At 39.1% G+C, this 17681-nt stretch overlaps 2 protein-coding genes and 2 non-coding genes across 5 annotated transcripts; 3 read left to right on the top strand and 1 right to left on the bottom strand.

The window, feature by feature from the left end:
• The first annotated feature begins 1937 nt into the window (after positions 1 to 1937).
• rps5 (ribosomal protein S5) lies at positions 1938 to 5820 on the top strand. The gene is made up of 6 exons (XM_084739094.1): positions 1938 to 2049; positions 2997 to 3100; positions 3366 to 3575; positions 4779 to 4907; positions 5424 to 5522; positions 5708 to 5820. Coding segments are annotated over exons 1-6 (612 nt in total). The 5' UTR covers positions 1938 to 2048; the 3' UTR covers positions 5777 to 5820.
• LOC146313125 (small nucleolar RNA SNORA3/SNORA45 family) lies at positions 3147 to 3280 on the top strand. The gene has a single exon (XR_014772126.1). It is a non-coding gene; the product is annotated as a small nucleolar RNA SNORA3/SNORA45 family (small nucleolar RNA).
• LOC146313124 (small nucleolar RNA SNORA3/SNORA45 family) lies at positions 5212 to 5344 on the top strand. Its single transcript, XR_014772125.1, has one exon. It is a non-coding gene; the product is annotated as a small nucleolar RNA SNORA3/SNORA45 family (small nucleolar RNA).
• Positions 5821 to 6805: 985 nt separating the features above from the next.
• ddah2 (DDAH family member 2, ADMA-independent) lies at positions 6806 to 17681 on the bottom strand. 2 transcript variants are annotated; one of them, XM_084739844.1, is made up of 7 exons: positions 17534 to 17681; positions 15335 to 15938; positions 13593 to 13781; positions 10628 to 10747; positions 9651 to 9794; positions 7385 to 7524; positions 6806 to 7283 (listed from the first exon to the last, which is right to left on the bottom strand). In XM_084739844.1, exons 2-6 carry the CDS (start codon positions 15632 to 15634, stop codon positions 7405 to 7407), a joined length of 873 nt encoding a protein of 290 aa, XP_084595970.1. In that variant the 5' UTR covers positions 15635 to 15938; positions 17534 to 17681; the 3' UTR covers positions 6806 to 7283; positions 7385 to 7404. The 2 variants fall into 2 exon arrangements, with proteins under 2 accessions (XP_084595970.1, XP_084595969.1); XM_084739843.1 differs by having other exon boundaries at positions 6806 to 7524.

Genomic DNA, 17681 nt, shown 5'->3' with positions numbered 1-17681 from the left:
GTGCTCCTTTAATTTCTGTGAAACAGTTAGTTTATTACTTTGAAATACTACACCCACATGCATACAGTATATATCCTTGTGTGTGTCTGTGTGTGTTTGGTCACACATACCTCAAAACACCACACAACAACACAACAGTGCCTGAGTGACGTTCTGTCATCTTGTCTACATGTACAGAATCACTGCCCTGCTCATCTGATGATGCAGTAATTTATATCTTTTTATCCTTCCATTTTTAACCCTGAGGGATCCTTGTTTTCCTCTTTGTCTGTGTTTTTTTTTTTTTTTTTCAGTGTGCACATCTGATCGTGAATATCCTGTATATTATCATATCATGCAGTTCTTTGGAGCTTTAGTAGATTAAGCCTTAAATTTCCCCCTCATGCCTCAGTGTTTCATGTCCCCCATACCGAAGTGCTACGGTTCACTGCCTTTAGCGACGGTGCTAAACTGAATGGAGAGGGGTGGAGACTGATGTAGAGTGTCCAGAGAGTGGCAGTGCTATATTAGTGTTTACTTGTCCACCAGACTCTAGTACAGTACATGGCAGTCTTTACCTCCCATTGCATTTAGATATCTCAGGCGTTTGAGCAACCTTCCTGTTTGTCTGTCTCTGTCGGAAAAGGGATTGATTTTGTTGGATCTTTACGGTTGCCTGTTTTACTTATATATGTTTCTCAAAAGACAAAGAATGGAAATATCTACTGTGTGATGAAACAAGAAGTGAATTACTTTTACTTAGTAAAATAAGCATTGCACAATATTTAGCCAGAGAAAGAGAAGGGAAATGATGAAGATGGGATGATTTTAACTGTTTTAATGTTGTTGAATTTGCAGTATTATTTTAATATTGTTGCATCCTTTGTTTTAATGTTTGCTTGCACAAAATAATTGACCTGAGTACATAAGATAGGCATGTAAGGGATGTCTTCTGTGTTCTTGCTTTACAAACAGTAGATACGTGGATATGGACAATTTTTTTAAAAACTCAAACAGAAGCTACTATTTTGACACCACTGTTCTGCAATTTCTACAGTATTTGGTCTGCCAATGAAACTGTGTCAAATGTTGTCAGTTCCTCAATAAAAGACAGTTTTGAACTTCTCTTTTTTGTCTTAATTTATTACAATAGATTGATTATATCCAGTCAGTTCAGTTCAAAAATGAACCAGCAAAAAAAAAAAGTGAGAAAGTGTTAATTATGGTTCTATATAATTCAATTCAGATATTTGTGTTTTGTTTTGTTTTATATGCTGCATATTAATATACATAGGTAATCCTCTCAGAGCCATGTTTCTGTCTTAATAGGCTAAATAGAGTCACTCAATAGAGTCTCAACTGTTATTCCAACTTTAAAATTTACAGTTACAATTATTGCTGTTAGTGTTATGTTTGTTTTTGAAAATTTTAATTTCAAACTGTAAAATATAGGTTCATACTAAATCTTGGTTTCAAGTCTGTAAGGGACACTTATCAATAGTTTAAAATGTTAATTATATTACAAAAGAAAATTAATTTCTTACAGTATGTTATTATAGTTATTAGATTAAAAAAAACTGAAATATCCATGTTGGGTTATATTTATATTGTCACAAATACATTTATTCTGCATGCCTACTTGCCTAAAGTGCTATTAAATAAATAAATAAATAAATAGATAAATGACTGAATAAATAAATTAATATGGCACTAAATATGCCAAAAATAATATTAAAAATGAATGTAAGCATAACATATAAAATGAGAAATTAACTGACATTTCTATTTTAATTTGCTTCTTTATTAACTTTGTATCAATTCCCTTATTTGTTTAATTTAGTTTGATTTTATTGTTTTATTCATTTCAAAACGTAATGTTTTATTTTGAAAAAATGCTGTCACTTTCAGTTCCAAGCAAAGCGTCAAGGCCATTGTAACATAGAAAACTACAGTTCCCTGCATGCATTGCGCACAGGAAGTAACCAACCAGCTCACCGGATATCTGCACGCGGCGCCCCGAAAAGGCCCTTTTCCGTCTCAGAGAAGTGTGGTACAGAGCGGCAGACACAAGTGAGTGAAAAATTCACCTTTTAAACGCTAAATATGTCTTTAAAAACACAATTCTTGGATAGTTAGGGGCCGCATTTACTCTCGTTGTCCGAGATATAAGAGCAAAACCTCCAAGTTTTGCTGTAATGTTAATTTTATTTGCACGAAGTGTTGCCCTACGAGTACAACGGCGCTGAGCGTTAGCATGTGGCTACCTTGCTAGCACATGTGGATCCGGCATGTTGACGAGCCACCTCGACAGATCTCACATTCAGTTCTCCATTTAACACAATATGGTGTTCGTACACTTAATATGACCACATTTGTCATAGTAGAAAGTCCAGCTGCTGTTTTTAATGTGAAATGTCCCCAATTTCAGCCGTTCGCTAGCTTGTCAGTTGACATCGCTTAAGTATGCTAACGGTATGTTAACTTTGGAGAAGCAGGCTTCGAGTCGGGCCCAGCTATGAAAGTGAGGCTGACGCTGATTTTACACATGTTCCGATTTTATATTTTGTTATGTTAAGGTTGTCTGTGCCAGGTACAGATAGAAATGTATTTGTCATGGTGTGTATGTGTATGTAACATAGGGTAGGTTAGACTTCGGGTGGTTAGCACTTGGTAATGTGTAGCTTTCTCAAACTATCGATTCCAGTGTAATTACATGGGATGAATGTGATTTATCGTATTGTTCGATGCTGTGAAATTATCAGGACGATTATTTCCTCTTTTTGGTTTAGAACTGACTAATAAGACAAGAACAGACTGCGTTTGCTTTATAATGTGATCAATATCAACTAGACAACTGACCAGTTTGTCCCTCTGCTATATTAATATGTGACAAGCTGATGTGATGTTTATTGTAAAGTTGCCCAGTCCAGTATTTCAAAAAAAAAGTAAATGTATTGAGCTGTTTTCTTGGAGCTCCTGTGCCTTTAGTTGACCACCTGCTTACTTTTTCTCCTTAGTGACTGAGTGGGAGACTGCCCCAACCGTCGCTGAGACCCCAGAGATCAAGCTCTTTGGCAAGTGGAGCACTGATGATGTCCAGATCAATGACATCTCCCTGCAGGTAAGCAGCAAAAGGCAGATGCTGCTTGTTCTTTCTATCAATGCAAAGCGAGGCTAGAGTCACGCCTGGACACTGACCTATTGTCCTGGTGTGCTAGAGTGCTCGCAGAGTGACATGTCTTTGCTTATTCATTGGCTGTAGTCTGTTGTGGCCCAGTCAATCACCAACTCAGACACATTACCTGGTCATACATGCAGTGCCTCAAGATTGCTGTATTTAAATCTGTATAAAATCTGATGCTTAAAGGACCTTATGTACTTTGCAGGATTACATTGCTGTGAAAGAGAAGTACGCCAAGTACCTGCCACACTCTGGAGGACGTTATGCCGCCAAGCGTTTCCGTAAGGCCCAGTGCCCCATCGTGGAGCGTCTGACCAACTCCATGATGATGCACGGCCGCAACAATGGCAAGAAGCTGATGACCGTGCGCATCGTCAAGCACGCCTTTGAGATCATCCACCTGCTGACCGGAGAGGTCTGTACCACTGACTTTAACAACAGTTGTCAGCCTTATTCATTGTGACCTATAATACTGCTCAGTTTGTGCAGTGTGATTAAGACGGCAACATCAGATCAAGACTGATATTTGAAAAGGCAGCAATAAAACATGTTACAACAAAGGATGAACTGTGCAACCAACAGCCTTCAACTGAAACTGGACAGATTCTTGTATTTAGAGCCATAGCAATTAGTCAATCAAAAGAAAACTGACAACTATTTTGATAATTGATTGGTTTTAATCATTTTTCAATCCAAAATGTAAAATGTTTACTTGTTCCAGCTTCTTAAATGTGAGGATGTGCTGCTTTTTGTCATTTAGTTTGGGGAAAAGAAGTAATATGAAAACATCACTTGATGCTCTGGGAAAATGTGATAATTGCTCACTATTTTTGAAAATTTATAGACATTAGACTTCACAGCTAATTATTAAAATAATGAAAATGTACTTGCCACCCAAATTGTAAGTTACAGGTTTCTGTTTTCTTCATTTACACTGAAAAATTCAGATTCTTGCAAAGGAATGGACTTATAATTGTCATTTTCATCCAGTTTAATGTCCCTACAGATCTAATAGTACTTTGTTCTACTCTAAAGACACTTCAGAGCACTCAGATTATGCTTCTGTTAATTGAACTTGGAAGAAAAAAAAATCCAAGTGAGCCATTAATTATGCCACAGACACCACCCAAATAACCCAAAAAGTGTTTTCCTGCATGCTTCTACAATGTGGAACATAAGACAGCCAGACAGCACCATTACTAGATTTTGGTACAAGTGTGCTGTATGCTCAATGATGGTGATTAGATTTACTCCTTAGGAATCAAAGTTTGGTATCAAATAATGAGCCATTTTTGTGTGCTCACTAGTATTGAAGTAATGCAGTAAAACTATCAATGTTTGGTATCAAGCCCTACACAGATGAGTTAATCTTTACTTGTCACTTAAATTTTGTGTAACAATCATTACCAGATTTGTTGGAAAAACATTTTGCTCCTGTCATGGTGCATAATACAGGAGTAAGTGTCAAACACAGGTCACTTACTTGCAGTAGAGTTTAGAACGCTACTTACTTGTGTCAGGTTTTCTATTGATGTAAGGGTATCTTTCTTGATGATATGTTACCACATGTTGTGCATTTATCAAAATATCTTACTACTATGTTGAATTTTGTTTGTAGAACCCCCTCCAGGTCTTGGTTAATGCCATCATCAACAGTGGACCCCGTGAGGACTCCACCCGTATCGGTCGTGCTGGTACCGTCAGGAGGCAGGCTGTTGACGTGTCACCCCTCCGCAGAGTCAACCAGGTAAACACGCTCATTAACTCAAGTTCAAGCTCAAGTCTTTGTGTCTTTATAAAGCATTACAACAAAATCCTCTTATACCAGGACCAGACAAAATGTGGTGGCAGATAAACTGTAAATTGTGTCCATTGGTTGGAAAAGTGGGAGGAATAACTTGCTAGCTTAATTTTAGTACAGTGAATATTAGCTTTGACTTTTATTTCCTTTTAACATGTTAACAGCTAGACATTTTTAAATTATTTTCATTTAAATACGCTTAAATCTTTTCACATTTAAAAATCTCATGTCTGTAAAATAATTTGTATAAAGCGAGGCTAGAGTCACGCCTTGATACTTACCCATTGTCCTGGTGTGCTAGAGTGCTCGCAGAGGAAAGATCTTTGCTTATTCATTGGCTGTAGTCTGTTGTGGCCCAGTCAATCACCAACTCAGATACATTAAACTGCTAGCCAGTACTTACTCCAACAAAGTGTCAGCCTGTTTCAGCCACTAATATCCTGTCTGTCTCTCGTCTTGCAGGCCATCTGGCTGCTGTGCACAGGAGCAAGAGAAGCTGCTTTCAGGAACATCAAGACCATCGCCGAGTGCCTGGCTGATGAGCTGATCAATGCAGCCAAGGTAAGAGTTTATCTGCTAATAGAATGACCAGTCTGATCCTAACGTGTAATATAGTACAAGTGGCAATCTAACTGCACGCTCCTGATGAACTTGTTAGTCAAAGACAAAACATGTAGTCATTTAAATTTTACTTTGCTGTGAAATGTATGGTGAGGTCTGTTGAACTGAATTTTTCATCCTTTCAGGGTTCATCTAACTCCTACGCCATCAAGAAGAAGGACGAGTTGGAGAGAGTTGCCAAGTCCAACCGTTAAACATGTTTGCTTTCTAACAAAACGAATAAATTTGAAGAAATTTCTGTCAATGTCACGAGTGCTTTTTTAAAACTTACCTGGATTCTTGAACCAGGCACAGAAATCACACAAACAATTACTGTCTTAAATTGTTGGGTTTTATTGGCATCACTACACCTACTACAACTTCATACATAAGAAAGCTAAAAGAATTATTTAAAAACTCTGCATTTCTATTCTTAGCAGCTACATGTTCTGTAAATGACTGTCAGTAAAACTAATAGGAAGAGTATTGAAGTAAGTACCAAACTGTTGTATTAAGAACACAAGCTATGCATTAGCATGGATTCGAGTACCACAGGGTATCTACAAGTTTTAAAGGGTAACTTAGTTTTTAACCTGGAAATTATTTTCCAGTGTCTTTGTGACTAATGGGGACATTTTTTTTTTGAATGGTCAAACTGATTCTATATAATCCCTCCAAGAGACTGCACCATTACAGTGTGTCCACTAAAAGTGCTTGTTTTGCAGCTGACAGGCCCAGAATTTTTTTTTCTTTAAGTGTCTGACAACATTGTGGAAAGAATCCTGTTTCGATCGAGGATTTTATTTTTTTGGTTAAATTTGAATGAAGATAACATTAAACTTACTTTTTCAAAGGGAGTCTGGTGAGTGTGTCGAGAATAATAGAGCAGGTTAAACAAATCAAATCTTGCTGTTTCCATGTTGTCAAATGCTTAAAATGATCTGAGCCTTCTTTTTTTTTGTCTCTGCTGACTACAGCACCCCCCCCCCCCCCCCCTCAATACTTGGCTAATGTCATAAATTGTTGTTCCTGTTAGTCACATAGACACAAATTTAGTCCAGGGGCCTCATTATAGAAAAAAAAATCCTAACTGCATGTCCTGTCTTATTACTATGATACTAAAAATCAAATAGTTTTAAAAAGAGAAAAGACGGGATTTGTGTCACAGGGAGTTTCCGTAATGAAATACCAAAGTTACCCTTTGCATGGAGCCTTTTTAGAAGGAATTAAATTTTAAAAAGTAATTTTTCTCCTGCCTGTTGTAATCAGCAATGTCAGTGGCAATTTTAGTCTTCAATGAATCATTTTCTAATCTGTTAATTCATTAATTTCATGTCATCTGTCCAGACTCAGGACAGATCATTCCTACTGGTTTTCCTTCATACTTTGGCCAGTATGATCATGAAATTAAATTGTGTGGCGTTTAAAAAGTCTTCAACTCGATGAAACCCTAAAACCACTTTTCATTAAATGTGGTTGGTCAGTAATGATCTGCTGAAACAGAAGAAAATCATGGGTTCAAATTAAAACAGTGTGGAGCTACAGCTGAATTTAGTGGTTTCTTGGACAGTTACAGTTGAGTTTCGAGTGGAAAACGGCGTGCTGCCATGTTAGTTCAGCAGGGGGGGCAGCGGTGCCAAGAATCAGCTACAGAGAGTCAGTTACCAGATGTTAGAGTTGGATCATATTCTCATACAGACGCTGTGTGTCAGTGTTTCTCCCCTACAAATAAATAGACAACAATTTTAATCTGTGGAAATCTGCGATGTGCGGCCCCCTTTAACCCGCCGTGATCACGTGCAGGTCGATGATGTGTGACATACTGATGGTTAGAGGAGTGTTTTCAGAAATACGTGTGCTTTCTGTTGATGAGGAGGCAGAACGAGGACAGGGACGCTCCCAGTTTGGAGGCCTCGCTGCAGGCCGTCGGCAGGAGGGTGTAGTCCTGTAGCTTCTGGAAGGCCTGCAGAGAGGACAGAGGAGACATCTTACTCATCCAGACACACACTCATTATCACAGGCACAGACTGCACTGGATACTCAGAGGAAGAACAGCAGGAAAAACTGCTTCACTGCTCTGTCAAAATCACTCCCCATCAGCAACTAAATGATTACCTCAGGGATTTCTGAGTTGTCCAAAGTAGAGCTGTGGGATAAGTATTACTTATCGACTTAGTAGTAGCAGTAAAGTACAAATATTTTGCAATGAAAAGATCTTATTGTTTTAACAGTTGATCAGAGTTCTGTTAAAGAACAGACAAACTGTACTTGCAAATTAACAACATTTTACATTATCATAGGTTTTGTTTGACAAACAGCAAATTATTAATCTCGCCTCATGTACATACATGTATGTTTTTACAGTCGGAGAATGTAAGAATCACTTTAGGCCTACAACAATAATGAATGAAAAATAAAATGTGAAGAAGAAACTATTATTCATTTCTATAATAATTATTTGTCAAAGCCGCAGGGAGCCACTGGAAAGCGGTAAGTGGTATGTGGAAGAGAAATACTGGAAAATACACACTGATACTGTGATATCGCTGAGCCCTGGTCAAGAGTCCCCTATCAACACATGGACACTATGCTGAAAAAAAAATATTAACTCCTGAGAGCTTAAAATTTTCAAGATATCTCAACCTCTGTTCTCCCACCTACGCACATTTTTAACAAGTCAACAATGCAGGATGAGTGACAGAACGGCTTCACAAGATATTTCAGCTTTCGGATCCAAAAAGGCAACTGTCGGTGCATAATTATCAAGTACTGATACATTTCTGTCAAGATCTCTGCTCTCTGTAAGCGACCAGCATCAAACATAACAGGGCTCTCTGAGAGACAGAGGGGGATTGAAAAATAAAAGGAGCACCAGCACAGCAAAAGCAGTGATACATTAAGGTTAAAAAGTTCCAATTCCTGGTTTAGATTAAAGTTGTTTTTATTATACAACAACTACAACTCCGCATTAAAAACACAAGGAACTGTACTACAATTTAAAGACAAGTAGAAGCCAAATAATTTTTGGTATGTAGGGCAGCTTATATGGCTCTCACTGCATTTTCTGGAAGGGCACCTTAGGAGGACACTTTATCATGTTTTGTCCTTTAGAAGGGAACTTTAGAGGGCAACATATATTTTATTTACCATGGGGGCATTCAAGAACACAAGGGGAGGTTGCCTTTAGGTCAAGTCACAGTCTCTCTGTTGCTACTTATCACTGATAAAGTTCTGAAATAACTGCTCTAAAGAGAGGGACTTCCAGTACTGTTAAATAAAAGCCTTTATCCTCCAGGTTTAAACAATCTATGGGCATTAAAGGGGCAATCCACCAATTTTACACATGCGGATCAGGCTATTTGTCGTGGTAGCACTACTCGGCTTGTGAAAACTGTTGTATTAAATATTCTGTGGCTCTGGCAGAGCTTCCTAAAGTTGGAAAAAATAACCCTGATTATGTTGTCAGGGAGCACGAATTGTTGTTCTGTGTAAAAAAAGAAAGAACTAGCAGGATAGGACAGAGGTGTGCAACAGCTAGCAACAGTTTGCAGCTAACTCAAAGAAATAGAACAGCAACTGCAAGTTGAGGACACGAGGAGTACCTTAACCTCTAAGCAGAAGACAAGATCAATTGCCATTTAACAGGGACAGTAAAAGCCACTGCACATCGATGTAGATTCTGGTGTATTACACGAGGCCATTCATGCACACCAGGTGCAGCATTATTTGGGCCAAAGCTGGCGTAATGACGGGTCTTCTTTACAGCAGTATTGTAGGATTTCTGTGTAAAAAGGGCTTATGTTAAAAATATGGAGTTTGAAAGACTTGGGAGTTTACCAGGCAGTGGGGTCTAAATAATTAGTTACCTACTGTAGGATCCTGTGTTTTTGCAGCTTAACCTCTACTAGGAACTAAAAGTCAGGATCTGTCTCCTGTGAGCCCCTCAACTTTAGGATAACACAATATTAAACTGCAAAAGGCAAACTGAAATCGAATAATGCTGCCATAATGCTTTAATTTAATAAATATGAGGCTCTTTTTAAAACTGGGGCCTGCAATAAAAAGAACTAAATCCTCAGCTGTACTCACAGAGACGCTGTCAGGACATTCCTCTGCAGGTCGGTGGAGCAGGAAGTCCCGATTAGACGGACCTTTGATGTAGACGCAGTTTGCTGCAGATTCCTCTGGAACAGTGAGCACTTCATAGTGGTGATCAGTCAGCTGTTCCATCATCTGGAAACAAACAGACGCACTTAATGTTACAGCGCACCACCCTGACTGCTACACATACACACACACACACACACACATACTGCAGCAGACCACTCCCAGCATTACACACAGACTCCAAGGCAACATCAGAGCCATTATTAATATGACCTCAGCAGTTAGGAAGTATGATGTGTGCAGTTCACATTAGGACAGAGGACAGAGACACAAAATACTAACACGTGTACACAGAGTGGAAAGGTGTTTATGTATGATAGATAATGAGGCCAATATTGATTAAGGGCCTGGCTAATACCTGGTTTTCTAATACTGTGAAAAGGAAGCTGTCAATATATTATTTAACCAGCATCCTCGAGACCAAATCTTCATCCAAAATTCACACATTTCATAGAATTTGAATGTTTTTTATGACTTTACATGGAAATTAAAGCTCATCTTAGTTCAGTAAAAGGTAGAGACTTGAATTTGAAAAGGTAAGAGAGCAGGGGAATGTGACAAACTCGCTGCTCGCACACATCTGCCAGCTGAAACTACAGGGCCTGAGTTATCAGTCAGACTACCACGCCTTGAAGTACAATGTGGTGTAATGAGACAGGACAGGTTGGTGCTAACTGTTTAGCATGCTAAAGTCAGTAGATATCTAAGCAACACAATACATAAACGTCTTTAACATAATGTCAAAACTGTTTACATGCTCTTGATAATTTTGATTAATTTTTGAATATTTTAAACTCAAATTATTCCATGTGCACCTTTAATCGCAAATGCTACCAATCATCTCATCTAACACTACATGCACACACCAATATTCACTGTAAACACACACACATACTCACCCGGAGTGTCTTCTTGGCCCCGTCTGTGCTGCTGATGATGATTGTGTCTGGACCTCCCATGGAGCAGATGTTTTTCAGCCGGGCTCCACCACAGACGGGGACAGTGGACACAGCAAAGTCCTGAGCAGACGGGAGGTTGAAAGGTTTAATCAACACACTGTCCCTTTAAACAAGACACGTCCCCTCGTCTAGTTGTGTGGTCATCGCCCACGAGACTTTTTTTTTTTAACAGCGGACATTCCGTCATAGTCGGAAAAGCTCAAGTGTTACTAATAACGTTAACGCGACTCTCTTCTATTCAAGTGTTTGACCACTTAGGCTCGACACAAAGCAGCCTGCTGAGTGATTCTCAAGTTTCTTGTAAGAGATCAGAGGCAGTCAAGCAGTTACCTCCTCTTGGTCTGATTGTTCCTTTTATTGGGCTTAATGCAGCTGCAGTAATTCATTTATTCTGTAGTTTTGAGAAAGGCGAGACAGACGTGGGCTGTACAAGGCTATAAGCTGTCAAACTTTTGTTTCCCTCTGCAGTGACAGAAGTTCCTCTCTGACCAAAGGTGGTGAATATTTCTTAATTTAACTGTATGATGTTAGCCTATAAAATATGCAGTGTGACTACCACACCCTGTGTTAACAGTTTTGAAAGTGCTATAGGTATCATTAGCAGTGGTGGAAGAATTACTCAGACCTTTTTCTTAAGTAAAATTAGAAAAATACCACAGCATAGAAATGCTCTGTTACACATGATGTCCTGCATTCAAAACATTACAAAAGTATTACCAGAAGACAGACACAAATCATTGTATATGTTGGTAGTCAGAGTATATTAAAAAAAGAACATACCCACTATTTAAAGTCTAACTCCAGAAGCTGCTGTTCAAAAACTCCAGAAAATAATTAATAAAATATTCCTAACCTCAATAAAATTGAGAACGGTCAAAATTAAGCATTTTCCAAACTTTGAAGACTTTGTATGAACCCTGAATGATGCTCTGTGTGTTTGTCATATGGTTTCCTGTTTGAGGTACTATGTGGAATCAATCAAACGTCAGTACTGTCAGATAAATAATTAAAAGAGTCAACAGCCGTGCTCGCAGCTCAGAGAAGTTGCACTTAGACACAGTGGTGCTTTGAGCTAAATGCTAATGTTAGCATGCTGATGGTTAGCAAGTATAATATTTACCATCTTATTTTAGATTTTTAACATGAATTAGCATTCAACACAAAATAAGACTGATGGGGGTATCATTTGTTTTTAGGATATTTGGACAAATTATTGGACAAATTTAAATGTTAATCTGATGGAATTTCAGATGTTTCAGTATTCGTTGAAACATTTCACCCAAAACCACAAATATCAACCCCATGGTAGAGAAGGCAGTCAGCAGGAATCCTCTGGGCGACATGAATGTCTGTATCAAATTTCATTGCAATCCAGCCACAGTTGTTGAGATATTTCAGTCTGGACCAAAGTGGTGACCAACATTTCCATCCCTAACTAAAAATACAAACATCTGAATCAAACTGAGGGTTCACTATAATCACATCTCTCTCTCAGTTGAAAATATATAGGGAACATAAGCAACTTGGCCACTTAGTGTTATCATTACAATGACACATACATGGTTATAAATATGTAATAAGTACTTGTAAAATATTGTACTGAATAACAACTGAAGAGCATTCAAAATGTTGGAAATACGATGCAAAGGATATCTGAGTAAACGCTGGTCTTCCTCTTTTATCCCCCCATTCTGACCACATGAACCCTCCCACCCACACTAATTCATACCAGACACACACACACACACACACACACACACACACACACACACACACACACACACACACACACACACACACGTGTTAAGAAAAGCAGAAGTGTGTATAATGCACTTAAGAGAAGTGAAGGAATCAATACTAATGGGTGGGTCGTGTTGGGCCTGAGGGGCCCTCTGCTGCGTGGCCTCCATTATTTGGCCAGTGGAACGACCTCATTCATCAATGTTTACAGGCTATAATTCCCCAAATGCAATACAGCAAATGGCCACCTGCTCACTTTGGCAGCTGGGGCAGATTTCTGACAAGCATCTTGGCACCAACACTGTCTTTGTTGCACTGGCTAAAACCTGATACACTGGCTAAAACCTGATACACTGCTATTTTATGGTTTATTGGGGAACTTTTGTCTGTTTTTTAAAGAGTCAGAAGTTTGTACCATCATCAAAAATGCAATATATTAACAGAGGTGGGAAGCAACTACGTACAAATACTGTATTAAAGTAGTTTTCAGGTATCTGCACTTTACTTCAGTGTTTGTTTTTCTGACAAATTTTACTCCTTACATTTTAGCACAAATATCTGTACTTTCTGCTCCTTACATCTTCGAAACAGTCTTGTTACTTTTTGATTATTTTTATTTTTTATTATTTCAAACTAAATGGGATGGGACAATATTACATAAAAAAAGACAATTCCTTGGTATATCCATCCGTGCATATCATGCACGGTAGCCATAACAATACAAAAAATGACATAAGACGAAAAATTATGTAACGAGATGAAAAACAATGAATTAAGACACAAAACAGACAGAGAGGGAGACTTAGCCGCTGAGAAAAGGTGAGGATCAACTAGCTTTGCACAGAAACAGTACTTTTTAATCTCTATACTTTTGAGTACATTTCTGAGCCTGTATTTTTTCACTTTTACTTGAGGAAAGAAGTTAAATCAGTACTTCTACATTTAACAGTCTTTTTACACAAATATCTGTACTTCTACATGAGCAAAGAATGTTTTTACTTTTGCCGCCTTTGTATATTAAACTGGCAGTGACTTAGTTTCTATTGCATACAGACACACACATTCATGACAAAAGGCCCCAAGCAGGAAAAGTTAAGTTGTCTGTCCGCTTCACGGACTCACGTTGAGATAAGTCATAGCTACAACTTCTCTTAATGCCTCTTACCCTGAAGGTGTCTGCCAACACTTCTGCCCCTCTGCGGTTGGTGTGAGACGAGATGCCGACAAAGAACTCCCTCCCTGTGAAGAGGACGTCACTGCCCTCCAGCGTGGCCCCTGCAGAGTCCCCCTCCTCAGCTCCCATCTCTACCACGGTCAGGTTCAGCTCGGACATCACCCTCCTCACTGCCTCCGCCTGGAGAGATGAGGAAGGCAGCAGAGAAAGAAACACAAGATTCATGTTCAAGTTAATTCAGTTTGACTAACAGGGTCAGTGAACATACGTACAAGTGGTCACCATATGCATGTTTCTCCAGATTTTCTGGATTTAATTCTTTAATTTCTTGAAGATCACATGAAAATGCAGCTGCAAGCTGTTTTGAAAGCTTTCCTTCTGTTGATGGTACATTCAAGGAATGTAACATAAATAAAAACAGAAGGCAAGATTTGCAAATCCTTTGACCTATATTCAACCGAATACAGTACAAAGACAAGAAATAATTATCTTTATTGTTTTTGTAAAAGTACAGTTATTCTTGCTAAAATAAGGAGGGATGTCTCTGAAAAAGACATCAGCATGGATGGCAGCACATGTTCTGCCAAACCCTGTATGGACCTTTAAGCATTAATGGCACCTACACAGATGTGACAAATTACCCATGGTGCCATTGACACTGGATGGTCCTTTTCCTCCTTAGCCTGGTGGACAGGACATCCACGATTTCCCAAAAAATCTGAAATGTTTAATGGTCAGGCCACTTTGCATCAGTCCATCTCAGATGAGCTCAGGCCCAGAGAAGTCTGCAGTGTTTCAGGATGTTATTGATTTATGGCTTTCACTTTGCAGGGTAGAGTCTTAACTTGCATTTGTAGATGCAACAACAAACTGTGTTTACTGACAACGGTTTTCCAAAGTGTCCAGCGTCCCAACTTTTCTGGAGTCTATGTTGTATTTTGTCTAAAATTGGAACCAAATTACGTAGTTCTTACTACTGAACCTGCAAGTAAACTAAAGGATTTTACAGTAAAATAAAGCATAGCCAGTTATTAATTGGAGATGTATCTTCTGAACGTTATTTTCATTGTAATTACAACCAAATTCTTTCTATGAATTTCTTTGGAAATCATTCACACATTACAGACCCCTAAAATTAAGTAATGTAGGAACCTTTGACATCCAAGATTAAAGAAGAAGAAGAAAATATGGACTTCCTAATACAAGTGATTTGAGTTTAGGGTGTAATGATTCTCAAATTGAGACCAAAATTAAAAACCCTGATAAACTGACAATGTCCTCAGTGGTCCACAATGGTCTCAAATGGTGGCATACCCCCACACACACACCAGTGATCTACAGATAAGGGTTTGTTTTTTTATGCAGATGGCTTGTATTGTCCTCAGCAAAGTTAATGTGTTTTTGTTTTTACTGCTTGTTTTTCCTTCGTTAATTAATGTGAAGTTAGTCTACCTTTATAGCCCTTGTTCAAACAAACAGAAATCCAAGGTCATCTCTTCGATCATCTCTTGTACTGAACGCACCGACATGAAACAATCATCTGTTTGACCACGTGACAATGATGGTAACTAAGTTCTATCTTAAACAAGTGAAGTATATGCTGCAAGCATGCTGATATGAACTGAAACGCTGCAACTACTAATTGCTCTTTATCTCACAAAGACAGATTAAGTGCAGAGGATTAGGGTGCAGAAATGGTTAACCTAAAGCCATTGTCTCCTCCACTGTGTTACCTCACTGCGTCTCTGCTGTTTGAAGGGCCTGGTGATGAGCGCCGTGTCTCCCTGGATCACTGCCACGTCCTCTATCCTCCAGCTCTCTGGCAGCTCAGGGTCAGGGGGGATCTCAATCAGCTGCAGGCCCACCTTCTGCCTCAGGGCTCCTGTCAGGCAACCAAACTGACGCTGAGCTTTGGCCAGGTCCACTGATGTCTCCCCATTCTCACGGCCATCACCCACCGCTTTCCCAAAGGTCTCTGGGATGCCCCGCACCACGGCATGGGTGAAGCGGCCATATGGGCACATGTTCGCCATGATTTCAATAAAGACTGTCTGTCTATAAAAAGTGGAAGCAAATATTGGGAGTTGTGCCAAAATGCCAATGAGTTTGCTCTGCCAGCAGACAAGTAAGAGGTAATAAAAAGATGTATATGTATGTTATTTCACAGTCTGGTCTTGTAAAAACACCAGCTGAACTCTAAATGAAGTTAATGGGATGGATGAAGAGGTGCAGGAGGAAAGCGGAGAGCATCTTCATCCCCGTCTCTCCTTTCACTCATTCCAGCACTCCACCAGCTACTCCTCCATCTGACAAGAAGTGGAAGCAGATGATCCCAGCCTAAAGACACAGAGAAGAAGTGGACACTTTAAAGGGAGTTGGGAATTTTTGATGTGAGGTTGTATGAGGTACTTATTCAAAGTCAATGTACTACCTACAGTAGATGGTTGTTGGCACATCGCAATTTGGAAAAAAGGCTGGAGTACTGGTGAAGGAAGCTAAGTAATGAACTACTGTGGACAGGGCCAGCAGCCACCAACAAAAATCAATATCAGTTTGTGGGTCCACTGGCCTATTTTTAGAATATTTTCACTGCTTTACCTGGCTGTCAGACAGCCTTTGCCAATGGTAAACTGCTACTAAATAAGCCAAATATTGCTCTTTCCAAAGTACACAGGAGTTGCTAATCTACACTGTCTCAAGCTGTTTGTTTGTGTTACTGTGTGCCTTCGGTATTTTAAAAGGTTCGTTCGAATTTCCTAAAGTCACAGAATTACACAAACCACTAACAGATCAAGCCAGTAGTAGACCAGCAACTCTTGTGTTCTGCAAGGTAAAATTATTTTTTTTCCAAAGGAGTCTGGTTGGTTTTGAGAGTGTGATATTTGCTTTATATAACAGCGGTTCCCCACCAGAAAAGGTTGTCAAGCAATGTGCTGCTGTGGATAGGGTCAGCAACGAAATGTATTTTAGCCACATAAAAAAAATAACATCAGTTTAAGTGTATGCTATATTTAAAATGTTTTCACCACTTTTCCAATGAGAAGCTGCCGTTATGAAACCCAAATACTTTTGAGATGCAGGTTTAATTCTGGTTGCAGAGGTAAATGTCTCCCACATTGTTCTAGAGAATAAAATTAAGCTTGGCACCAAATCGTTGTACTTATGTGAACTTGTGACCGTTAGTTTGGAAGAAGAAACAATTTATCATCACATAAAAACATTCAAGGGCAGCTGAAATAACATACAGAGATAGCACAGTTGAAAGAAGACAAAAGGAGCATTGTCCAAGGTTAGATTATAAAGAAACATTATTCAATGGCCCTTGCAATATGCTGCATAGCCTTTCCATGTTTGGCCAGTGGGTTAAATTTGGGACAATTGCCCTTTTATCATCTTCCCTGTAACTCACAGCAGTCGCCCACTGTGAGGCTGCAGAAAGGGACCTCCACACAGGATGTCTCCTAAATCTGCTTCATAACTTATGCAACAAGTGTTGGCCTTTGATGTTCATTTAATTTTGTTATCTGGCAGCAGACATAGCTTATTAATAAGCCCTACTTGCAGGTTTAAACTGTCAAATCACAGTAAATGTTGCTTAAATTAAGTATTTTTGTCTGTGATATGAGATCCTTGTGAAACAATAGCTTTTTCAGATATTATATTCACTAATGTGTGCTACATTGTGTCATTTAATTAGTTTGACAATATAATAAAATCAATGTTTACATCTAGATAGAATAATAAATACGAACCACAGCCACACACAACTAAATATTGAGTGTCTGGCTGCAGGAGTGCACCGCCCAACAGTTCACTGCTCCTTCCCAAATACTTCTGATGATGTTTCACATCTTCCTAACGGGAGAAACTATCACCAACACTCCCAGAAGTTGCACAAATACCACATAAAGACGAATACTTATTCCGCTTACCTTTCACACGTTTCCACGCTTCCACGCTCTGCCACGTTTCCCTCTGTTTGATTTAATAATTTCCAAACCGACCCAGTTCCCGTTATCCACTCGCTCCCTTTTCCCTCTGTCTTTCTCTGACGATCAAACTACAAGTCAAGATGGCGAC

This window comes from Lutjanus erythropterus, chromosome 16 (assembly GCF_056507025.1).
Source record: "Lutjanus erythropterus isolate fLutEry1 chromosome 16, fLutEry1.hap2, whole genome shotgun sequence".
NCBI lineage: Eukaryota > Metazoa > Chordata > Actinopteri > Lutjaniformes > Lutjanidae > Lutjanus > Lutjanus erythropterus.
Note: the sequence above shows the minus strand (reverse complement) of the source record. Positions and strands in the feature narration are given on the sequence as shown.